At 37.4% G+C, this 26,885-nt stretch overlaps 1 protein-coding gene across 1 annotated transcript; it reads left to right on the forward strand.

The window, feature by feature from the left end:
- Window positions 1-1,994: 1,994 nt before the first annotated feature.
- LOC112194100 lies at window positions 1,995-25,310 on the forward strand. The gene is made up of 9 exons (XM_024334360.2): window positions 1,995-2,222; window positions 2,661-3,368; window positions 3,652-3,858; window positions 17,094-17,380; window positions 17,745-17,856; window positions 18,523-18,804; window positions 22,032-22,451; window positions 23,372-24,304; window positions 24,500-25,310. Exons 2-9 carry the CDS (start codon window positions 2,667-2,669, stop codon window positions 25,166-25,168), a joined length of 3,612 nt encoding a protein of 1,203 aa, XP_024190128.1. The 5' UTR covers window positions 1,995-2,222; window positions 2,661-2,666; the 3' UTR covers window positions 25,169-25,310.
- Window positions 25,311-26,885: the final 1,575 nt, after the last annotated feature.

The raw sequence follows: 26,885 nt of genomic DNA on the forward strand, positions 1-26,885 counted from the left end.
AAGTTAAATCTTGCAAGAGAATCTCTAAATTAAATCAAGATTCTAGGAGACTCTCTACAACATTAAATCAAAATCCCAAAGGAATCTCTACAATTTTGGAGTTCTACAAGTTAGCTCTGTTAAAGCAAAACATTGCGACAAGCTAAAATGGAAAAGCCGTCAAAGTCAAAGCGACTGAAAAAAAAAAAAAAAAAAAAAGGTCAAAATTCAAAACTTCAAGTCACACCTCCAACACGTGACAACATGTTTACGGCGCACCTTGAAGTGGGGGCATTTGTAGACACTAAAAAATTTAATGAAAATAAAATTCATTAAATAATTTGGTCAACACTTGAAATTATAACCGAACAAATTTAGTCGGCATGTGGGTCCCACAAAATGTGCACATGGCTGATGAGTATGCAAAACCAAGCGGACTCAGGGAATGACACGTGGCGGCGTACAAAAAGCCCGACGACAATAAATAAATTTGTTCTGACTTAATCAGCTGATATTAAGGCGGATCAATCAACTTAAATCAATTGATTCTGAGTTGAATCAAATATTAAATTTCGTCTGCTGATTAAAGGTCAATTTATTTAAATTGATAATCAAGATGAAAATCAGCCATCAAATTGATTGGCTAATTCCTTAATAATAGTGATTAAATCAGTTAATTAACGCTGATTGATTCGATTTTGTTATTAAGGAAAATGTAATTAATTACGTGTCATCAAGGCGTTCCAAATCAAGAGAGACGCCGACACTATAAATACCCCTTCGCAAATCAAAAGAAGGACTTCGGCCAGAAAAGAGAAGGAAATACTCTCAAAATTCCTGAAGCCTCCCAAGCACGTGTGAAGAACCCTCAAGCTGCCAAATAGCCGGTTCCTCACCAACCTCAAGTCAAAACGTTAGTCACGTGTCGACTCTCGTGACCATCGTCCAACTCAATATCAAGCGTCAAGCCCTTGAGTGAAATTCATTGTCGGAGATCGAATCAGAGGATTACCAAAGATTGTAACCCGCACTTGAATTAATAAATATATTATTTTTGTACATGTGTCTGTATCTTGCTTGTTTTCAGATTTCTGTGTTTACACTCAGCATTCAGCAACAGGGTCGGATTGCCGCACAGTTCTTTCCATTTAGCTCTTTGTTTTTTACCATCTAAAATTTTTTACCTACAGAGAACGCTATCTGTTTTTTGTTCACAGTCCACGTTGACTGTCAAAAGCAAAGTCATTTTAATCAATGACCCAGATGACTTAAGTGCTGACCCCACGTATTGTACGTCTCAGATTGAACCACGTGTCTATCAAGATTGTACTTTTCGCCAAAGGAAGGGTTTATATTATTTATGAGCAAAAGCAGGAGGGTGTTACCAAACAGAGTGATTCTTGCGTGGGGCAGCCGCACCGCCACGTGGTGCGGCAGACCAATCATTCCCCTAGCAGGGGGTATTTTGGGTATTTCACATTTAAAAATCAGAGACAATTTCGGAACAAAGACAAAAATTTCTGAGATTTGATTGGGCAGCCGCACCGTACACGTGGTGCGGCTACCCGCACCTAGGAATTGGCCTACCAAACAAATTAAGGGTCTGTCTCAAATTCCCAAACTCTTCCATTAAATAAAAAAAGCTAAAGTTGTTGACAAGGACTTGGTGTTGTAACGGTGTCCGTGATTCTTCTTGTCACGTGACCAGCACGTGGCATTTACACTTGCACCATATACTGAGGATGCTTCGGCCTTTTCCTTTCTGTTTTTGGGTCTGAAAGGAAACTTTCATAACCACAAACTCGCAAAGCAAACAATACAAGTGGAAGGCAACAGCCAAAAGAAAATCAAGGAAACAGCGCAGACAAACAAGACAACTGGTTTGGCAGGAAGCCAGGAACAGTATTTCATTAAAAAAAAATCTGTTACAATTCTAGACCCAAACAATGGACCACATAAAAAAGCTCTTTAGCATCTTTGCAATTTGGAAAGAAAGAATTAAAAAAGAAGGTTTGTGATGATTTTTAAATCTTTTATTGAAGAAGGCTGTAGGAACCAGGAAGAAAAGATGAGGTTGGATACTTGTCGAGTCCATATTGAGCTAACCATATATGGCTGGTAAACTGGTCTTGTCCTAATGATAATTGAGAGCTAGTGCAAATATTTTTGTTGCTAGCAACAGCAGAACTCCATTTTTATAACCTGGTTCGCACTGGTTACCCAGTTCAAGCTTTGAATCTCAGGTGTAGTAACTACTCTGTCTCAGCTCTCACTAGTTACTCTCATACTTCTACGTACTTACTTGTATCTTGCTGTGTTCATTTTACTATTAATCCAAAATGATACACATATTTTATCCGGGCCTTTTCATATGATGGGTTGAACCTATTTACTCATTACCTGTAGTTTTTCTTATGTTGAGATTTGGGACCTACATTAAACGTTGCGAACTATTCGAACAACGATCAATTATCAGATTCGTCATGTGTGTCTGGATAGAATGTTTTGATGTTCTTTTTTTTGGTCAACAATGTTTTGATCTTATTCTGGGTGCTTTCTTTTTAATGATAGGCAGATAATTTTTCTTTCATGTCTACATTTATGTGTACTGTTTTTTAATTTTTTTTTTACTCATACTGGTTTTGGGGCCTTTGCCGTAATCTTTCTTTTTATTTCTGCAGCTCACTATGCTTACATGGGAAGAAGCGCGAGCAATTTTATCTTTAATTTGGGTGACATTCACATGCTTCTGCGAGTGGGTTCCGCATGTTCTAGTTTGGATGGTTGCGGCTCCAATATTTGTTCCACTGGTTGCAATTCAGTGGGCATGTAAACCAATTGCAACTTGGCGAGCATGTAAATCAATTGCGATTGCAATTACCGCAATTCGGTGGGCATGTAAATCAATTGCGGTTGCAATTTGGTTGGCATGGAAATCAATTGCGGTTGCAATTCCGTGGGCATGTAAGTCAATTGCGGTTGCAATTCCGTGGGCATGGAAGGCTTTTCTTGACATCCCTTCAGCAAAGTGGGAACATGTATTTGTAATATCATGTATTGCGGTCTCACTGGATCCTCTGTTCTTTTACATCCCAACCATCGACGAGACAAATAAATGTCTTTCAATGGACAAAAAGATGAGAACTACAGCTCTCGTCTTCCGATCGCTTACGGATGCCCATTTAGTACTCCATATTAAAGATCAAATTTGTGATCGGGTCGACTCTGACTACCCCAACTGGTCCGACTCTGACTCCAACTCCGACTCCGACTCCGACACCTACTCCGACTCCCATTCTGGGGCACCATCGTCTTCATTGAAGAAGAGGATGCAGTGGTTGTCCTTCTCTATTATAGTTAACTGCCTTGCCATTCTTCCCATACCACAGGTAAGAGATCGTGAACTTGTTTTGTATAAATTGTCATAGCCAATATTTGAGTTGCTTGATTCTGGCCAGGAGCTAGGAGAATTTATTTTAGCCTATTTACAAGTTTTTCCTCCTAAGTTTTGTATATATTACTTTATTCCTTTGGGTTAGAAATTGCATTAGACTAGGTCCAGGTCCTGATACGAAAAATGTTGCACTATTAGTAAAATAATTTGGTTAATATTATTTTGTCTGCAAGTAATTATTAGATTTTACTTGTTGACGCCTATTGTTATTCGTTCAGGTGGCTACATCAGTTGGCTTTTACCCAATAGGAGCAGGCTCATCGGCCTCTGAAGTTTCTATTAAAAGAGCAGCGATCAACCTTTCTCTTGCCCTCCAGTATCTGCCAAGGGTTTGTCAAATCTACCTATCTAGTAAGAAGTTTAGAACAAGCGGAAGATGGATTAAACCTTCGCTGAATTTGTTTCTTTACATCCTTAGTAGCCACGTAAGTTTCATTATCTTAAAAAAACATTCTTAAAAGATATTTTCGCTAAATAACTTCTCAAAATGTTTAACTAATCATTTTTCAAAAGTCACCTCTAATAATGTTTCTTAAAATTTAGCTAAAATTAATAATAATAAATATGATAACTTTTAAATGTTTTAAGTCATTAGTAGCATTCTTGTCTTAAAATAAAGAGTTTTTCTATTTGAACCTCCAAATTTACTCACTTGACCTATATGCTTTTCACACCTCTTATCAAATTTTTAAATACTAAATTTACTCACTAAACCTCACTAAACTTTCTCAAATAACCTCACTCATATAATTTGCAAACAAATTATTATTTTTAAAATAAAAAATGTAGTCATTTCAATGATTTAATCACTCTATAAATCTTAACTAAATATACATTTCTTAATCAAACTTGAGTTTCAAAAATTAATGTCTAATCAATAAGAAACTGTCATGAACTATTATGTTTTTAAATTTTTTTTTCTATTTTAGCTGTGCAAAAAAAAAAATCATTTGTTTTTATTCTAAAAAAAAAACATTCGTTTTTTAATGTTTTTTTTTTCTGTATTTTTTGTACTACATGATTAATTATTTAAATATTTTTAGTTCTTTTAGATTTTTTAAGATTTTTTTTTGTTTTTTTGCAAATATAATGGATTGACTTAGATTTAGGTCATAAATCATAAGAGGATTTATTTTGTTTTCCCTCACCAATAAGCATTCAACATATATATCATACATTTTTATGTCATATGATCTTAATCATATTTTTAATTCTTATTAAATATACATGAATGCTTTAAAAATATATATGAATACTTTAATGAGTATGTAGTGAAATTGAAAAATGAAAATAGATAAGAAAAATAATAAGGAATACAATCTAATATTATTGAATTGGAAAGTCTCCATAAAATAAATATAATATTTTTTTGGTATAATAATTGTCCTTAATAGTCATTTTATAATAGGTTATATATGTCATTTAATAATTCATAATAGAGTGAGGTCGAGTGAGCAGATTTGAAGGTCCCAATAGAAACTCTCTAAAATAAAGTAATTCATTACATCACAATTATATTAATTTTTGACATTCGATATATACTTTTACATCTAGTAATCAGTATAGGAATAGATAATGAAAATATGAATAATGGAGAGCGCTAAAATTAGAGAGGGGATAAAGGAATCCATATATAGAGGGAGTACTTTTTTGCTTACATCACCTTAACCTTTATGTTTTTGAATCAAAATCACAATGATTTTCTCGTTAACTCAAGCCAGGGCGGAAAGTTACATACCTTTTCTCTGTCTTAACATATATAGACAGATAAGAAAAGTGGTATAGAAATTAGTACCACTTATACAACATTCAGTACTCACTTATTAAAAGCAAGTCTATAAACTAGGTAAAACATAAACATAGTAAAATAGGCAAAGTCCAAAAACAAAACAAACTTAAATTTTCTCCTTGCGCTTCAAGGTAGGGCTCGAAGGTTGTATCAAGTATGCCAAGGATAGCTCCTTTACATCAATAATCTTCTTCGACTTGGGGTGATTTTTGTTCTTGGAGCTAAGAGGCATGCCTTTTTTTTTCCTTTGGTTTTGTCTCCTTGTCAAAACTTTCCTGCTTCCTGGTGCTTCACCCATGCCAAAAGAGTTGGCTGTGAACTTAGCGTTGAATTTTGGCATGTGCAGCTTTTTCTGTACTCAATGATTAGTTAAAAAGCTCTGGTAGCAGAACTTTCAGTTTTTTTGGATAGGAGAAGGGGGAGGTTGGCCGACCCCTTTTTTTGACATACCAGCTTCGTTGACGGGTACCAGTGCAAGTGCATCGTCTGTGCTAGAGTTTGAGCATAAATCATGGTCATGCAGCACTAGATGCTTACACAATTGTGCCTGTTCTTTCGAGCTAAGCAAGGAGCGACACATAAGAGGGAGCACAAGGGTTTGAATTCCATGAAATTTGAAAGCCCCATTTTGAAACATGTTGTTTACAAACCCTAAAAATAGGCTGGCTATCTCCAATCTTTTCTCCACCATGTGTGCTATCCTTGCCAAAGTTCTAGCCATAGGGCACATACCTTTTGTATGAAAAATCAAATGGCAGACCTTGCATTTTCCCTTAAGTTTTTTTAAAAAAGAAAGAAATTTCTGCCTCTGCATTTGATGCTAGTTTCAAGGTTTTCTTCAAGAAAAAAAAAAGGCGTAGAGATCTTCATGTGAGACTTTAACCCTACTCCTCCCCGTATTCCCAGACAGTTTTTCACCCAGTTCAAATGTTTAATAGATTTTCCTACAACAGAGGCAATGTTTGCAATGGTTTTCCTTACCTCAAAATCCGGTGGTATATCAGTGATGTGGACATAGAAGAAGAACGAGTTCATCTCTAATTTGTATAGCGGCGTGATGCTGTCGTATTCCTTCAGCACCACCGGTGTGCGATAGACCCCATGGACTTCTTTTGAAAACTTTGTTTCGACCCCTTCTTAGATCGAAGGAAATCACAAAATAATTTTGTGGTCGCTCTTGGATCCTAAAATCCTTCTCCAGCATCCAGACACGCCTGAAAAAGCGTCATAGGTCGTTTAGTTCTATCGATTTTGGTGCCAGAGGCCATGCAAGTAGACAGGATTGTGATACCCTACGCAGGGCTTTTCCTGTCATTTTTTAGATATGGATGACCTCACTGGTAGCGAAAGCTAGGGACACCGCAAAGGACACAGTAACATTGTCGATGGATGCCATTTGGTTCTAATTTCATTGTGAGATTGGACGATGAAGGCCTTCAAGTTCGAAACTAGAGTTTTGCATTGAACTGGGACTCTTTGATTTCCCTTAACTTTTGCATTTAACCCATTTTTTTTTTTTTTTATAATCGAGCCAGTAGGGCAAATATATATTCATCAAAAGCCAGAATAGGCCATTACATACCATGCCACTGTCATTTAGACAGATAAGAAGATAATGGTAGTACCCACAATGGTACATAGAAAATAGACCCACTCATTGTACAATCAATACGTAGACATAGCGGAATCCCCCTTTGGTACTATGCCGAAGGCGTTAGAAAGATTCGGCCCTCCCAACCTACTCTTAACCAATAAATCAAGTTGCCCAGAGACCTCAATTGGTGTACAACTAGATCCATTGAGAATTAAGTCGACAAGACCAGACCAAATTTGTGCACAAAGGTGCCTAGACTGTCCCTGAAAACGGAACATTATTGTAATTTAGAAGAAAACTAAATAATATAGTGTTGGCCAAGGCCAAAACCCTAGCCCAAATTCGAAGACCAGCTGCTCCAAAAGAAAGCCCAAAGTCCAGGTCCAGCAGGTTGCTGCAGCAAGCCCAAACCTATCTCCAACGCGCAGTGGTCGTGTAGCACCTCCGCCGCATCCAGCTGCGCCAACCCACGTTCTCGCCAGCTAGAACCCCACGTCACACACCTGCCTACGTCGTCGCACAATCCTACAGCCACCAAGTTGACACAGGATCATCCAGAAAACCTCGCCGCCGCATAGCCCCTGGGAACCTTATTACTGCTCAGTCCATTCGACCCATGCCGCTGTCGCTAGATCTGTAGAACCCACACCGCCGCTCAAGCCATCCTTGCACAACCCAACCACCACTCATAGAGCCTACATCTGATGCTCACCAACCAGACAGCCATCTGTCCCTTGAGTAGAAGCACTCTCTAAAACAAACCGAGCAAAGTAGCTATCAATACCCCTTCGACAGTGACTCATCAGAGGCAAGGAAAGCCCATACTGATTCCGAAAGCCACCGGACAAGTAGATTTTTCAAAACCCTAGACCAAGAGACGCCGGGTTTTTTGCGAGTCTATTGAATCAAAGTTAAGTGTTAAACTCATGCTTCAATTTTTAGCATTTAACCCATAAAAAACACTTCAACACCATTTATTACATTTAATATTTTTCCTTTAATAACTAGCCACCGATTAAACAACTCCCTCACCCCACCCACTTCCTTTAATTTCTTTTATTATCTTTTGAGAGAAGCTAAAGATCTGTATGTCCATTATCGAGTTGAAACCCTAGCTTAGGCTTTTGTGCAAATCTAAAGTGACAAACCATGGTCCGACTCCAGTCTAGGCCAGTATAGGCTGGGCAAGGTTGTTTTTTGTTTGCCATCATTGAGTCATAGAGAGAGATTGAGGAAATTGAAGACTTTGATCTCTCATTTTGATTTGGTTGTTTCGCTGGTGATGGTAGAATGCAGCGGCGGTGTTGTTTGCCGGGAAGTGAGCATGCTTGGTTGTTTTTTGGCTGGGATTGAAGATCGTTGGTGCTCGGTGTTATTTAGGGATCAAGGTTCTGATCGATCTCGAGGTCAAATGAGTAGGGACATATCGACTTTTGAGCTCGGGTTGCCAGGGTTTGAGCATGTGTTGTAGTGGTGAAACGGCCTTGATGCACCATATGTAGATGGATAGGTCGGCCGCTGGGTTTGGGCCTAGGCCATATGTGCTCAGCCTCTTATGGGCTAATTGGAGTGGGTCTAGCGTGACTTGGGCTGTTTGGGCCTTTTTATGGTCTATAAAAGTGTCACTTTAATTCATATCATGATTCCGATGAAATTGGTAATTATCTCAAGCGGCTTATGGATGATGAATTGGCTCCTATTTTTTTGCTGGGAAGCAACATTCTGTTTTGTATCACAATTGCGTGTCAGGGGATGGAGGGCTAATTGATTTTTTTTTTTTTAAAGACATGGAGTTAGTCTTTGTTTTTAAGTTTGCTTTTAAAAAGTGAGTTCAATTTGTCTTGTAATGTGTTGTAGTGCTTAGATAGGAATTTGGTTGTTGCACCGCTACTTTTTCTATTTTTAAGTATTTGTAGTCTCTGACTTTTTGGCTGTTAATCTGATGCAATCAACTTCTATTTAAAAAAAAAAGGTTTCAAAGTTCCTTTAATTTGCTTTCTACCACTCGTTTGCCTCAATATTGTTAAAAAATGATTATGTTTTTGCACATATGGCATTCAAGAAGGGAATTTTTTTTTTTTTGGTCTGAGGTGGAGAATGGACCTTGCTAAATTGCCTAAGAAATTGAATTCTATTTAAGGAGAAGAGAATTTGGGAGAATACTAAGATACTTTCATTGATAATACAGGCATCTTTATATGGAGGATTTATATGTACAATTCCTTGGAGTACAAGATATCCTAACCAAACATGGATTAGGAGATTTAAGATATTCTACCCTAGGCAAAAAATTCTAACTCAGTGATCATTTGTGATATTTTCCCTCTACCCTATTACAACTAGAATAAGTATTCATGTTTATGCCAGACACACAAACAGGGTTTCCTTGAACACTCTTTCTTGTGCCGTCTAAACACTGGTACTCCTCACGTTGTCTCATTAAAAACATTACTGAGTAACAAAAACCTAGTGGGATAAAAATAACCTTGGTCGAAGGGAAAAAAGAATACAACACACTTTTCACATTTCGAGATCAAACATGTTAACATCAAGCCTCCCCCTGATGTCAACTTCCTCGTAATGGCGGTGATCATGGGATTTTGGATAATTTTCTTAGACCAATACTTTTAACATATTTTTTGAATATAGATTTAGGAAATGACTTAGTGAATAAGTATGCCACATTGTTCTCGGATCAAACTTGGTTCACCATAATCTTGAGGAAAGTTTATTGTTGCTGATTGTAAAAGAATTTAGGCGATTATGCTTGGTGTTGTCGCTCTTGATGTAACCTTGCTTCATTTACTTAATGCAAGTATTATTATGCTTATAAATGCTCCTAAATTCATTTGTAGTAGACCTCAAACCACAAATACTTCGAATATGCCCAATTACGAATCGTCACAATATACATTCACGAACAGCTTCGTGAAGAGCTATAATCTTTGCATGATTCGAATAAGTAGCGACAATGGTCTGTTGAGTAGACCTCCAAGATATCGCAATGTTTCCCATGGGAAAAACATAACTAGTTTAGGAACTACCTTTATACTGATAAGAGAGAAACCTGGTATTAGCAAAACTCATCAAAACTCACTCAAACTTTGATGGAGGGAGGAAGCATGCTGGCTGGCAACGGGATCTCCACCACCTGCAGCGGTGACTATTTTTCAATATGTGGAGTCTGATTCCACTATATCGGAGTTTTGATTTTCTCTTTGAAGCGATAGAACATGCCCATATCTATCATATTTTTTAGGTATTGAAAGATAGTCTTTCTACTAGTCCAATGGCATTGCGTTGCGTTGGCGCTGAGCTATATCTAGTTAACAAGTTCACCGTCAATGAGATACCTGGTCTTGTGCATTGTGCTAAGTACAATAATGCGCCTATTATAATTAGATTGGGCACTTCGGCTCTAGCATATCTTAGCAATCATCCTTAGGATGAAAATGATATTTATAAGATCAAGACTTCAGACAATCATAGGAGTGCTAACAGGCTTCACTTCATCTTTATTGAAGTGCCTGAGCATATTTTGTATGTCTTCATTAACAAGATCCTCAAGTTCATCTCAAATTTTGATTTTAGGTGCTTAGCAGTTTCCAACTCATATAGAGTTGCAATAGGGTTTGCGTTATCGACATATACCGCAACAATAGAAAACACGAAACTCCTCCTAATGAAAATGCGTGGGCATAAATTATTATTGACACATCCCCTTCAAATCAAGCAATCACTTAGACGGTTATACCATATTCGTCAGGATTATTTTAATCTGTAAAGCAAGCGTTTCAATCTTATTGAAAACGTCCTCTATGGTCGAGAGCTATTTGATTCAAGTAATCGAAGTCCATCAGGGACCTTCCTTTATATCTTTGTATGCAGATTTAGTTTTTTGGAAAGGGAAAAATACTGTTTAGTCCCTATACTAAGACTTTGTCATCATTTTAGTCCCTGACATTCTAATTTAATCTAAAAAGTCCCTGAGGTCACAATTTCCATCCGATTGGTTCACTCCGTCCAATTGCTCTGTTTGTAGGTTGACGTGGCATTAAAGTCAATGCCACGTGAGCCTTTCCAATTGCAAAAATGTCCATACTATCCGTGCCCTTTATTATGGGTGTTTAGGCCGAACCCTTCTTAATCCATTTCTTGAGAAGCATCAGATTGAGCCCCAAAAACAGAGCAACGGTTACCCAACCCTCTCTCCACTTTCTAACTACATCTCAACATCAGACCGGTGTTGTTTGACTCCTCTTGGCAAGGCTAATTGGAGCCTGGCCTTCCTTGCTCCAAATAAGCGACGATGGTGGTCGAGCGAAGCCCGAAAGCTTCACGCATTTCTAGCGATTTTTTGATTCCAACCACATCATGGCTACACACCAGTGCTAGAAGCTTCCTCTTGTCCTCGCTGACCTATCCACCATGTCGGTTTGTCCAAACGATAAGGTGTGAGATAGAATCAAAGTCGGGAAGCTTCAGTGCTTCCAGTGAGTTTTCCAGCGACACGGGTCACAGTTGATCATAAGTGCTGTATGAAACTTGATCAACTCTTCGAGATCTACATGTCTATATACTTGGTTTTGATTTTAGTTCAGATTGGAGAAATTTGGAGTTTTGGGTGATTTCGGTCACCGTTAAAATCATCGTGTGTGGCGATGGAGCTGATCTTCTCGGCTTATTTTGGATTCAGTTCTTGCTCAGGAACATGTATTGGTTTCTTGTTTATGCTTAATTCAAGAAATGGAAGAATCAGATAATTGGAAGGTTAAGCTGGTTGCTCGGGGAAGATAAGAAACAATATTTGTTTTCTTTGATTTCTGGTATTCATACTTGTTAAGTTGGTTAATATGATAATCGGAACTATGAAACTTGAACCGGAAAGCAAAGCAAGAATTTGTGGGTGCTATGTGATTATGCATCGAAAGCTCAAAGAATGGAGTTTTGAAACTTGAGAATCTTGCTAGAGTTTCAATGTATTTGTTTGGAAAAGTTGTTGCTGTAGCTGTAGGTTTGGAGTGACAAATTCAAGCACTTTGGAGTTATTTTTTGGTTAAGAATGGGGGAAAAGGCAGGGGTATATTGGAAAATTTGCATGTTACATGGCATGAAAACTTCTGAGCTGGTGTGCCTTTGAGTGCCACATCAGCAACTTAACAGGCCGATTTAACAGAATGTTAATGCTGAGGACCGATCAGACAAAAATTGTGAGCTCGGGGACTTTCAGATTAAATTACAATGTCAGGGACTGAAATGATGACAGAGTCTTAGTACAAGGACTAAACAATATTTTCCCCATTATGGAAGAATATGTCTCCTTGTAGTTGGAACATTATCACCTCCATTATGGAAGAATATGTCTCCTTGTAGTTAACTCCAGGGCGTTTGAGGGAAGCCATGAGCCACGAGGTGAGTCTACAATCTCGTTTTTCTCATCACGCTTCCTAACGAAGACCTATTTATATCAACAAGTTTTTATATTAGTAGGTGTCGGCATCATCGATCCGAAAACCTTCCTCTTTATTAGTGAATCAAGTTCAGCCTAGATAGCATCGATCTTTCCATTTAGGCCAATTTTCTCTACATTGGCATTCATCAATGCAGCGAGGTTTGATATTGTCAAACTCAATCATCTCACGCACAATAGAATATGCGAATACATCATCATTGGTGATGTAATTTATATCTAATACCCCATGTACATTAGTGTAATTTATAGAGATCTCTATATTTTCAGGAATTGATTCGGACGTAGGGGAATTCCTACATGATGTCTCTTAGACATAACTATAATCTGGAATATTTTGATGAGACAGATTTTGAGAATCAATGATCAAAGGATCAGGTTGCGCCAAAGTCACTCTCTTTCTAGGGCGAGTATCCTTTGAACCCACGGGTCTCCATGCTTCCTATTTGGGGTCATGGCCTGTGACACCACAATGCCGCTATCTATGGCGTTGGCTCCATGCCGACCTCTATTTAGAGCGGCACCACGTCCACTCGTAGGAAAGTCAATCCTTGTAGGTATGTTTGCAGCAGGTATGTATAATCTCGTCACCGTCACTTTAGCAATGTCAGGAAATGCATCAGGAAGTGCATCAGCTACATTCTTTGCACTTCAATAAAAAATTGTGTGGTACAAAGATTGAGATCAGACAAAGTGGGGACATATCATGATCATTCTCGTCGTTCCTATTGAACGTTGACGTTCTTATCTCCCTCTAACAAAGGGGAGACTTTCTCATCAAAGTGATCATCCGCAAAACAAGCGGTAAAGAGATTAGTTATGAATTCATATCTAACATAAATACCCAGTTGTTTATGACAAATTGGCAATAAACCGCACACACATCAGTTCTGTACCTAGTCACCAACTGAGAAGCAGAAAAGGGTTGAGTGGTTGTGAGTCGTCAACGAATAAGTACAGCTACAAGCAAGATTGCATAATCCTAAGCAAAAATTGGAAGATTGGTGCATATTACCAATGTCTGAGCGACCATTTGAAATTTTTTAATGGTGCCTTTGCGAGACCATTTTTGGTGTGTACGGGATGAACCGAATGCTCAACATCAATTCCTAAAAACATGCAATAATCATCGAAAGTCTTTGATATAATTATCCAGCATTATCAAGACGTATTGACTTATATGGATGATCTGGGTAGTGTGCCCATAGCCTTATTATTTGTCTTAGAAGTTTAGCATATGCAGCATTGCTTGTGGACAAGCACACGACAAGTGACCAGAATCTCCATGCATTGAACACCATAAAGTATCTAAAAATTCCATAAGTTGATTGAATAGGTCCACAAATATCACCTTGGCTTCACTGTAAAAATGGAAAAAGTTTGTTGGTGTCCTTTACATAGGATAGTCTCAATCCTAATTAGTCTAAGGAACAGGCTTTGTAAAACAAGCGATGGCCCTTAAGAGAAACAAATGAGGATTTTGGTTGGGTTAACATGCCACTATTTGCGTCACAAGCATAGGAGGCCCCATGCTTGGCATCTGAGGTAGGTGTGCACAGCAAAGGGTAGGTGGCGGTGCCGGCACCGGGCTAGCTGTGGATGGCGGTGGCGGCAGTCCAGTTTCTTGCTTGAATCATTTTTTGATTCTTGCTTCTTGTCACTTGAAAAAGAAGGATGTCTGTGTGAAGTATTGAGTATTCAGATCATCATATCATAAGCAAGATGACCTAATCATTTGTAATGCCAAAGCCAATATGTGTCAGAATTTAATAAGTCATCTCTTATGATATTGTTAGATTCAATAGCTCAAACAATCGTCATGTAGAGTCCACTAGAGATACACATAAATTTCTCTAAGATGCACTTACGTCCGTAATCATTAGGGGTGATGCAAAGAAATTCATTCTCATTTTCACTAAGAGTTCTCCCAGCTCTAGGACCATAGAGAGCTTTTTGTAATAGTCATTATGGTGTCATTGAGCAAGGAAAATTGGGCGATTCCATAGCCTTGAATCAATATAAATGGGCCTTCCATAGTTGTCATATAGAAATATGTAGGCAAGATCTAAAAAATAGTTGTCATGGCTAAGTGTGTGTAGTCGCACTATCCGCGAGACAATGTAGTTCTCCAGAGTTCATTCCTAAAACACTGAAATAAAATTGAAAAATAAAATAAAAGCTGAAATTTTATACATTGAAACCAATGATTACATCAAAGTTTCTTACTATAAGTCTAATCCAAGTAACTATTGCAAACAACGGTAGTCACTTAACTTCTTTCGGTAACTCCAAAATAAACACAACCATGTAAGGAAGGAGAGATGTCGGTGAAGTGAGGCTCACTTAAATACCACTAATCTCAACTTCTTGCCTTGACATCACATCTACCTTGGATGAGCCTATTCGAAGAAAAACAAGAAACAGAAGGCAACAATAAGACTATGGCAAGTGCCATTACAATCATTCTTAAAAAATAAAAAGACTCTAATCAAAATCGGCAATTTCTATGTCTTTTGACATTGGCATAGTCAAAAATCTGCAACCTTGAGCTCGACAATTTGATCATCATGTTCTGCATGATAAGCTTTTCTTGCTTCCCTTCAAGCTTTGTATTATTAGCTATTAAGTCAGATATATGACATATTTTTGCCCAGTGATCAATTGCTTCACATTGGAAACACACTTCATCATTAAAACTTGATTTATGGTTGATCTTATCATGATTGAGGAGGAAAATATGTGCATATATTGTGTGCCCTATGTTTGGCTACGCTGCCACCATTGTTGGCGGTCGCAGCGATCCCTCTCTTTACACCACGGCTCCCATGGCCGCGTGTTTGCTTGATTGTTTTGGCTTTTTTTTTTTTTCATGAGTAGAGCGATTACATGGACCAACGCATCCAAATTTATTGCTCTCAGATTTAGAGTTTCGCTCATGGCGGCCTCTTTTAGGTGTGCCATTGTGATCTTTTTTCACAAGAAAGTGTAGGGAATCTACTCAATCAATTCCTCATCTGTAACATTCTGATTACAAGATCTCATCATGGATCTAATGCTGAGGATTTTTGAATAATACTCAAATACTGACTTATAGTCTGTGAGGTGGAATTTTGTCATCTCTTAGACAGTTCGGAAGTTGGGAGTCTCAAATATTCCCAAATTAAGCGCTCTTCAAGTGCAACCCATAGATTCCTTGGGTTATTTTCAACCATATACTCGAGTAGTGTCTATAGTGAAGCAGAGTTGAGTTGGTTGACATCCTGAAAAGGGAAAGCAAGAATATATTAGTTTCGAAGCCTAAAACGCTTCCAGAAAACAAAGAAAATTTCTGAGCGTAAATAGCTACCAAGAAATTAATTTTTAAGAATTTTAAATTAGACCGAAACAATGATGATTCGAATGGTTGTTTGTTTGGAGTATATTCAATTCTCTTGTTAATTCGAATATATTCAATTTCTCAACGAACCTCTTGTTTGGAGTAGCACGAATCCCCACACTTTGGCTTAGAATCCCACGTTATAAGAAAAGTGGGAGGTAGAAGAAGGGATATTAGAATCCCCGAATGTAGAAAGCAAAAATTAAATGAAAGCAGCAACTTTTATTAAAAGCTTACTTTAAAAAAAATTCTTGAAGGCGAAGATAGAATTGCAACGGTGCTTTCAATCCTATTGCAGGATTGTTGTTGAACTTCAATCTAGGTGTAGGATTGCAGTTGAGCTTCAATTTTAGTTATGTATGTGCACAAGTGTGAGCGGGATTGCTGTTGTGCTTTCTATTTGAGTAGTAAGTGCAAACGTTCAGCGATGCATGTGCGCATGTTTGTAGATGTGGTGCAAGAGGGGCTGCGGTGCAGGTCGGCGCAGCGGCACACTAGGGTAGATGTGAAGGTGGAGGGGGTTGCGCACGTGGTTTAGGGTTTTTGGATTGTTCTAAGATTTTGACTATTGAATCAAGGTTAGGACTTCGGGCTGATAGCATGTTTAGGAAAACAAGAAAGAATATGGGAGAATAATGAGATACTTTCATGGATAATAGGCGTCTCTTTATATAGAGAATTACATGTACAATTTCTTAGAGTACAAGGTATTCTAACCAAATATGGAAGAGGATGTTTAGAATACTCTACCTATTACAACTAGAAGAAGTAATCATGTTTGGATCAGGCACACACAAATTTAGTTTTTTCAACAACTTCCTCGCAATATATAATAATTGTGTTAATAGATAGCATAATTGTTGAGTCAGCAAAAAAATGCACACTGCGTGGAAGTTGAAAGTTATGAATAATCCTTAGACCTCAAGTAAAAATAAGGTTTACGATAGAGGTGCCTTGTGTGATAGTAGATTAGTAGTGTGCTAAAAGATCCACGGTAAGAAAATAACAATAAATTTCCTTTCCAACTGCAAATGCTGCTTTAATTTAGTGAAGCAAAGTGAGCTATAAAAAAAACTTTTAGTAATACTATTACTATTATCTTTTATCTTTTATAAATCATAAAAATCCTATTATTGTTATCTTTTATTTTTTATAAATCATAAAAATCTCAAATTTTTTTAAAAAAATAAATGGCTGGTACGGTTATTCTCAAGTCTTGATTAATGAAACTGCCGAATATAAAGAGAGGACATTGAGCCTAAATCCTGATTACAATAAGCATGTAGAGAAAATCTCAAAATATTATCAGGAATCTCTATAAGATATATGTATTTTTTATTAATCACAAACTCTTAAATAGTATATGATATGTCACGAGATATGTGTTTAATTTTGCATCAATTTCAACTAATTAATTTAATTCTCTTTTAGATATTTGCTGCTTTTTGGTACTTTTTTGCTATTGGACGAGAGATCTCATGCTGGTATCAAACCTGCAAAGACACTGCAGGATGTGTTGCTGATTTTGATTGTAGTAGCCCTGCCAATACTTCAAGAAATATAGCAGTCTTAAATCAATTTTGCCCTATAAATTCACCGAATAGTACAGTATTCGATTTTGGAATCTATCTTCCAATCCTCCAGTCTGGTAACACGGGGAGTGTTAGTTTTACAACAAAGTTCTTTTACTCTTTATGGTGGGGCTTAAAAAATCTAAGGTATGTATATATTTTTGTTCAGAATTAATTAGCAAATTTCCATGAAAAATCTATCTTACTTGCATGTCGAATTCATATTGCAGTCTCTTTAAATAATTCAAGATTTATGTCTCCATTCATAATGCAATGGATTGGATCATGGAGAAGAAATATGAACAAGAAAATAAATTTCTTAGTGGAATGGATTTTTAAGCACGTGCAACTCTAGTGCCTTAATAAATCAATAGATCATAAGTAATTATTCTCAGTGTAATTAATCGTAGACAATCCGTGCTTTTTATGCATGTGTAGATGTTACGACCATTAAATTATGTTGTCACTAATACGCCATGATTTATATTAATTGCTTAACTGATTTTTGCAGCAATTTTGGCACAAACCTCGAAACCAGTACCTACAAGTGGGAGAACTGTTTTGCAATTGTCATTTGTGTTAGTGGATTGCTACTATTTCTCTATTTCATTGGAAATATGCAGGTTGGTAATGAAACTCTACATCAATTTTAGAAATAATGTTCGCGGTCCTAAGAATTTTGGGCCCTAAGCCTCCTAGGTTAACAAAATTTATTTTTCATTAATTTTTTTTTTGTTTTTAGGCCAGTTTAACGAATATGATTTTTATTTGTCGGACCGCTTTCAAAGTTTTCGAGAAAGCCCCAGTTACATTTTTTTGTTTTTGTTTTTAACGTAGGTATAATATTAAAGTAGTCTAGAAGAATTTGGGGCCTAGGAGCATGTCTATATAGCCAGGGCCAGCCCTTGCGCTTCTGTAAATTGTTCCAGCTACTGACTTGGTAATTGCTGCAAATTAAGTTGCGAACTTTATGTACAAATTTGAAACTTTTACACTGTTTTGAACGTTATTGCAAGAGATCACTTTGCCAATTACTAATAATAACTGTTGTTACAAATCTAATTAATTAGGAAAAGTTTAAAATCATTTAGAAGGATGATTTGATTTCTTTGTTTGTTTTTTTTTTTTTTTTTTTGACAAAGAGGATGATTTGAATTTTTGGAAATTCTAAAATTAAATGTTTAGGTGAATTATATCGACATAAATTATTTTATACTTCTAAAGTTCCTCAGTTGAACAATTCAAACTAAATATATGACTAATATTATAAAAATGGAGGTTTGAAACAGATATATATGGAGTTGGACACCACAAAATCTTTGAAGACCCAGGAATCAAGACGCCAAAAGATTAAAGCAAAGAAAGCAGAAATAAAGAAGTGGATGTCAAATAATGGTATCTCTGGAAATATGGAAACCGGAATCAAGGACTACATCAAACATTCCAATGTCTTGGAAAAGAACATAAAGGCAGATGTGGATGTGACATATTTTCTCGACGGCAATCGTTTTGGCAATTCTAGTATCAGAGAGCCTCTGTTGGAGCATCTCGTACGGAATGCGGTAAAACAGGTATGTTCCTTCATCAATGTTTGTAATAATGAAACTGGTTGACCAATTATCAATATATATTAAATTTATGAGTGGCGGATGTAGGATCCGAAAATAGGGTGGACTAAATATTCATGTGTCTCTTTAGGCGAAACCCAATTTTTTTTTTTAGTACAATTATGCACAAGTGTGGGAATGCAGGAGCATGGAGATAAGAACCTGACAGTTCAAATGTTCAACAATTAAATTTAGTCTGAAATTTAAGCCTTTTTGGCAAGAAGAAGAAGATGAAGAATGACAGTTTGTGATGGACGAAGAAAATGAGAGAGTTAGAGAGGAGTTTGACTTCGATAATTCGGGAGTTCGGTTGGGCTTCTTCAAACAAACATACATAAAACAAAATATATATATATATATATATATATATATATATATATATCACATATAAAGGTTTTTTGTTTTCAACCCAAAAGTTTGAGGAGGGCTTGAGTCCTCGCTCCACTGTACCTAGATCCGCCCATGCATGTAGGGTCAAATATATATATATATATATATATATATAGGAAAATGGAATCAGGTTTCGGTAATAAAAAACGACCGTGCCTAGTCAAGCTAGAAAGATTCAAAAATTCCTCATTAATCATCACTGTCACGCCCTTAATTTTTAACAAAAATAAAAATTGATATATAATCTCATAATTATACATGCGTGATGATTCAGCCATCAATACATAATACCTGGAAACTTTTCCCCTTTAAACCAAGTACATATTGATGCCCTGAAACCCACTATGTCAATATTGACCACTCCACAGAGTCATATATTACATACGGTTACGAATTAAATTGTCATCACAAAATAAAACGTAAATGCTCCTCAGAGCTTACTGCATAGCGGAAGTCATAACAATGGCAAAAGTAACAAAATTTGCTTCCTACCCGTTTTGCTGCCAACAAGCTACCTCAGCTCGCTACCTCAGCTTCAGCCATGATTACCCTGACACCTGTAGGATTAACCCCTACACCATTGCATAGTGCACCGAGTTGCCACACAACAAACCCGGTAAGCTTATGAAAGCTCGTATGAGTAACTCATGAACACTAATCAACAACTCACACACAAATCAACTTAAGGAACAATACTACCATGATTCCTTCTAACATTCCATGTCATTTCCACCGAAAGGACAACATAAGTCACCGCTGTGACAAAATACTATTTGCTAACTCAACAATCAATGAGCAAATCAAGTCTCATCTAGACAATAAAAGAAGAATACTCTCAATACTCTATTTTAACTATACATTTATGAGTCTCTAGCAACCTCAACCGTTACCCCCATAAGCTATAATGGCAGACAGATTAGAGCTCTAACTGATCGTAACCACTCGCCCGGCTAAAGGCGTGATTCCCGATTTCTTACCTTGGTCACCATCCGTGACATATGATTTTCAAACCCCGTTTGGTCTTAGAATCAAACGTTAAGATAGTCGCACCTGACCTAAAAACGTTACATAAATCTACTTGCAGATTTCCTCATCCCTGCTAACCATCTGTGACTCTTGGTACAAAGACCAATACATTTAAAATAAGTCACGCTTGACTCAAAAATATAACATCAAACTCAATACTTTTCAAACAATAGAAAACATCTTTTTCCACAATATTGTTTCCCAAAAAGTCGCCTTCAATAATAGTATGAACACAATCATGCATATTATTCATCACACATCACTCACAAGAATATATATATATTTCACATAAATATATATGTATATATACACACACACACACACACACACACACACGTAGTCATTCGCTCAGGAATGCCTACTAATACCAACTATAGTTTGTAGTTAATTAAATAACACCGAAACAATAATGGTAACTCTGTTTGTAAATGAATGTTGTGAGATTACTCACCTCAAAACTCCCCCTGCGTCTTCACACTACTAGACTACTTACAGAACGCACTCTGTCAAGCACCTAAGAAAAACACAGCCTTGATTCAGTCAACGAATCCAATAATTAAAGTTCGAATCCCCAAATCGAATCACAATCCCAAAGTAACGCCAATTGAGGCGAAACCATATTCGAGACCTCCCAAAGTCTCTGAAATACTTCCATGATCGATATAATCAAACCACAAGTCGATCGGATGCTCGAATCCTCACAGATCCAATAAATCGAACGGTCCAAAACTATAAAAATCATAACAAATTAATACGAACTCCAAAAATTGTGTATTATATATCGAAACGCTTATACCGACAAGTAGAAGATATATAATACCAGAAATAGTCCCTTACATGGCCGGAACACAGCCAGAACGCCACCACAGGCGGTGGCGCACGGCCGCCGACCAAAACTCAATATTTCACAAAACTCCCAACATCAAAGATCTTCTTCTCAGCATGCTTATCAACTTTCATAACTAGCATGAAGTCAGAATTGAAGCGAAAAGGGTCGAAAACTACCTCGCAAGCCGTGAATCACTGTTCAATCCGGGCTGAAATTTTTTTTCACGTGAATCGATCCAAACCAACCCCAAGGATCGAAGGAGGAGGCTATTGCGAGCTCCCCAAGCCTGGTTTAAAGCTTCACTGACGTCGGAGATTGGAGAACTGATCGGGTCCGACTACACTCGAAAATCGTCGCCTTATAGCGTCGTCGTGGGTGAGAATCGCTGCAAGAGGATGCCATAGGGAGGAGCGCACGGTGGAGATGAGTCGATCTGGGTTCTATTCACCTGTAGAGGTCACCGGAGTTCACCCACCTCGAAAGCTGCAGGGGCCGACACCCACCTCGCAGTTCTGACATAATCAGCCAAACCACGTCCAAAAACACCACCCTCAACCTAGAATGGTCTCAACCGAAGCCTTCGAGAACCTTGGTCGGGATTCCAACGCCGTCATCTTGCCTCTGCCTAGTCTGGAGAGCACGAGACTCACTGCCGCCATCAAGAAATCGAAATTTTGCCTTATCAGGTCGCTCCGCAAGTTTCGAAGGCCCACTTTTAGGTCCTACGCGTTTTGCCTAGAGTTTTTTTACTAAACCAAATATTGAGATGGAAAGAGAGAAATATTTGATAATATATATTCTGATATACAAGCCCTATTGTATTGCACATCACATTGTAATACAAGTTAGTACTACATATTAAATACATATATTCTTCTATTAATTCTATTAATGACTTAAATATTCTTTTATTAAACTTATTAATGACTCAAAAGTCAACAAATAGGTACCGTTGATTCAGAAGATGCAGGATGTAAGCGGGTTAAAGACCTTGTGCAGATATATGAAGCCAGTTGTCTATAACAAAGACCACGCTCTTGAAGTACAGGAGCTTGTTCAGATGATCTTCATCATACAAGGTGAAATTGACCAATATTGTACCGAAACCAGCAGCAATTTTAAGCGTCTAAGTAAAGGTGATTGTTATGGATTACAAATTCAAGATTGGGCAGCAAGGAACTACATGAGGTCTTATTATGACCCTCTTCCAACTTTCACCGGATGGGTCAGATGCCAAACAAGAGTAGAAGCCTTTGAACTCAAGGCCATGGACTTGATGCAAATTATTACCCAGCAGAACTTTGATTCTGAGCAGTTGAAAAAGTTGGCAGGCATTGAAGACAACACTGATCAGATACCAAACGAGGTTCAAACTATTTTCCCATATAATTCTTCATAATTTTCGTTAAATGATGGATCCATGCGGCTAGCCAAATAAAGTTAGCTAACACCATAATCTATTCTTCCACTTTCCTAGCTAATTCCTATTGATTAACATTTTCGTACTTATTAGTTTATCTATGATTTACACGTACGTTTCAAGCTAGCCATAATATAGCAGTACATATGTACGTACGTACCATTTTGTATGTAAACCTATTGCATGTTATGCGTATGTACGTACTTACAGTTAATTGATCAACTAAACATTTAGGCTTTGTTTGGTTCGCAGAAAGTAAGCATCAGGAAATGAAACTTGTTCTTTTCCTGCGTTTGGAATGGCAAAAGGAAAGGAAATACTTTTTTGAAGAAAAGGAAAATAGGGAGAAAGTGGTTCATTCCATATTTCAAAGGAATTGTTTTCTCCTTTTTTTTTTTCCTTGCATTTATTACTCAGAGCATATTATTTTATTACATTAATTTCATACTTTTTAACAACTTTCCTGATAACTTTCATTTCTATGAACCAAACGAGGCCTTAAGGCAAAGCATGCGGCTTCATCACTATATCTAGGTAATCTAGCTAGTAGCTAGCATATATATATATATATATATATATATATATATATATATACATATATATATATATATATAATTTAGATCGCTAGAGCATCAAAAATCTCATCATAGAAATTAACGATCTTAATTAATTTCATGAACAGATACAGAAATTAATAACCAAGTTTTTGGGGAATCAAGTGATCGACCTTTTTTATTTTTAGATCTCTTAATTATTTAAACATATATTACATATCAATATAGTTTCTGTTAGAGGCTTATAAATAATTAATAAATACTTCATCTTTATAATGCTAGCTAATTACTAAGTTTTTGGCAAATGGACAGGATGATCTACAATCAATTCCCCAGTGTGAACAGTTAGACCCTGACTGGGTGAAGCTCAGTTGTAGTGTTGTGTGGAACCCGGAAACTAAGAAGGCGCGAACAGGTTACGTTTGCAGGGATGCGCGAGGAGCTTTCTTGGGTGCTGAAAGTAGAGGTGGTTTAGAATTCAGAGACAGATTTTTGGCTGAAGCTGACAACATAAACAAAGCCATTGCATTTTTTACTAGGAATAAATTTAAAGGCGGGGTGCGGATTGTGGTGGAGTCTGATAACAAAGATCTCATTGAGTGCCTCTGTATGCCTAATTTGGAATCAAATGAAAGACTAACTGACGTCCTTCGACCCGTCCTGGAAGAAATTATCAAGTCGGCTTCAAAATTTAAATCTAAACGTTTTAAACATTGTAAGCGCCAAAGCAATGCAGCAGCTAATTGCATAGCAAGGCATGCCGTGGATTCTCCTAATCCTTCTTCTTGGATTCGCAATGCACCTGATTGGCTGCTAAATATCCTCAACCAAGATAGCTTGCATCTTCAGGAGAAATCACCGTCAGAGCAAAACCAAGAGCTGAGAGTAGACATTGAACCGGAGAAGCCACCGTCAAAGAAAAACCAAGAGCTGAGAGTAGACACTGAACCTCCGGGACCACCATCAAAGAAAAACCAGGAGATGAGAGTTGACATTGAACCTCCGGAACCACCGTCAAAGAAAAACCAGGAGCTGAGAGTAGACATTGAACCTCCGGAGCTACTGTCAGAACAAAACCAGGAGCTGACAGTAGACATTGAACATTCGGATTCCGGATTCATGAATTTCCTAGGCAAAAAAGGACACATGGATGCTGATGTTGATGTGGATGTTCTATTCGCTAATCCTCCAAGTGATATCAAACAATCCAAAAAACGCCATCTCGGCTTGAATGCCCTAAAGAAAGTATGTTTTTCAACCTCTCTATAATGCCACTGTTAAAAGAAGAGCGAATGGTTTAAATGAACATATATGTTTATGATATAGTGGTCCCTAATGATTAATTAAATTATTTCCAAAAGTTTCATTGATTTCAATTTTAGTTGACAAAATGTAATTTCACATACTAATTGTAGGCTCTGGAATCTGGATTATATACAGGTACCCATGCTTCAAAAGATGCACGAATACGTGTTGGAAGTCATCTGCAACCATCTCGAGCCAAAGGTGTACGAGAGGAATAGCTATGTTGTTAGAGCGAGAGAACCACTTGGTTTGATGATCTTCATTCTCCGAGGCACAATTGGAATGACTGACACGACTAGCAGCAATGCCACAACAACAGGTTCCTCGGAGATCACCGAGTCACGTGATGACAAGATCCTTAGGGAGGGGGATTTTTATGGAGAACAACTTCTGAGCTGGGCATCTCCCAACAATATTTCTTCTTCTGATAATCCCGTCATCTCAGCTATAGATGTCAGATGTCAAACAAAAGTGGAAGCCTTGATTCTCAAGGCCGAGGACTTGAAAAGTGTAGCCTCCAAATGCGGATCGCAGTGGAATTTCGACAATTGTATGAATTCTCAGCAGTTGGTTGATGATGGCAGAGATCGTGTGGCTAATACAGCACCAACGTCCACTATTGAGGAGACTATCCGGCTTCATCAGGGTCATGACATAATTCTAGAGCAACTAGTTCTAATTAGAGAGACCATATTCCGGAGATTAGATGATCAGGGCCGGAAATTAGACGAGATGGCTGCATTTTTAGCCAGAGAGGGTTACACAGGGATTACAGGCGCATCTTCTACTCCTTCAGCTCCTTGAGGATTTAGGTAGAGAGAGACATTGTATGTTACTATGTTCAGTTCCAAGCAGACTCAGATGTTACTATTTGTGATTATGAATGGCCAGAAAAAGGATCCCTGTGCTATGACTGTTTATTACTTAATGTGCTGTATTTTTTTTTTTTTTTTTTTTTTTGAACATTTTTTTGGTATACAAATATTCTTCATTAAACCGAATTGAATAACATAATGCAAGGCTGGGCCAGAGAACTAGGAAGCTTGGAAACAGAGTATCACTGAGAAACAGAGTTACAGGACCTTTCTGAATTAGTTCTTTCCTGATATTTATTCGACAGTAGTTTAGAAGAGCCTTGCACCTCAGAAGAGAGACCATCTACTTTTACATTGCAGTTCATGTTTTCCCCTCCTTTTGTTCTCTGAAGAAAATGTAGCTCATGGAGACCTGGTATGTGTTGGTTACACTTTATTTTTGGTTCAGGAGCAGGAAATGATTGGGGTTTAGAATTTATGGGCGTGCACCAGTAACTGTGATTTTTATAGTTTATCTACAATTATAAGGGGACACCAAGTTTTCAGGCACGCTGCAAAGTGCAAATCAATGTCCATGGGTAAGCTTAGGTGACAGCTCAGGAGAGGATCTTCTCCCAGGTAACTAATACAGTAGTACTATCCTGTGCTTGTGGGGATAATCAAGAGAAGACAGATTTAAATAGAGTTTGCCACCTAAAATTTCTCTTTGGCAACATATGTACAGACAAGAACGTACTCGTTAATCTGTTATACAAGAAGTGTAGCCTGGTTACAGGTCTATAGGTTCATATGTGGTCCAGCTCAATATAAGCAGTGAGGGCCTTTAATGTGGAAAGTTTCCATTGTGAAACATTACATAGGTGACACAATGATGATTCCAAAAGTTTTTAATCTTTAAAATTTCATTGCAAGTCTGTTGAAAAAAAAAAAAAAAACTAGTGTCTTTGGCAAAGAAGCAAACTGTGGTCGTCACGCTGTCTTGCTAATCATGGAAGTAAGCTTGCTAACCAAGGAAATAATCCAGCCAATGACGATTAAGCTCGGTCCAAGATGTCAAAATAGATAGTGGAAGAGTTGAGAAGTTTGTTAAGACCACTAGTCAGTTAGTTTTAGTGTAAATACCTGCACTTCGCTCTTTGTACTAGTTAACCAGTGTGAAAGCCACCAAAGAAAGTACGAGCTTTTCTGCAGTTTTTTCTTCTTCTTTCTTAAAATTTCAATCACCATTATGATGATGACTTTCACCGCTATCTTTTCTTGAGAAACTAGATACATACTGACTTTCTATAGAGAGGAGAAATCTATACTGATTTGAAACCTTCCTTAGTCCTTATATCAGTATTGATTAATTTCTTTCTCACTCGTAACTTCTGTATAATGAAAATTATTTCCTACTTTACTGAACAGCAACCATCAATCCCAAATCCTTGAATAATTGGATTAAGGCATTTCAAGTAGCGTGAACATGATTTAAGGAAGCATCAGTAGTACAAAATGTATTTTGTTATGTTAAATAGTATTCCAATAAGCTCTAACCAAACATGGCAAGTATGACCGTATATTTAAAAAGTAAAGAGCATGTAGCCAAAGGATAGAGTGATGCCACAGAAAATCACTATTTTCTGTAGTATCTCTACTATCCCCATGTAGTTTTCAAGGATGATTGCTTTTCCAGAAATCATGCCCTTACTTTATTTTTTAAAGGG

Source organism: Rosa chinensis, chromosome 1, assembly GCF_002994745.2.
Source record: "Rosa chinensis cultivar Old Blush chromosome 1, RchiOBHm-V2, whole genome shotgun sequence".
Lineage (NCBI taxonomy): Eukaryota > Viridiplantae > Streptophyta > Magnoliopsida > Rosales > Rosaceae > Rosa > Rosa chinensis.

Bases quoted from the DNA above. Each gene is read 5' to 3' on its own strand.
- LOC112194100 (XM_024334360.2), top strand. From the start codon at position 2,667: ATGCTTACATGGGAAGAAGCGCGAGCAATTTTATCTTTAATTTGGGTG. The intron at 17,857-18,522 runs GTTGGTAATGAA...GGTTTGAAACAG, and splicing joins ATTTCATTGGAAATATGCAG to ATATATATGGAGTTGGACAC. The intron at 18,805-22,031 runs GTATGTTCCTTC...GTCAACAAATAG, and splicing joins TACGGAATGCGGTAAAACAG to GTACCGTTGATTCAGAAGAT.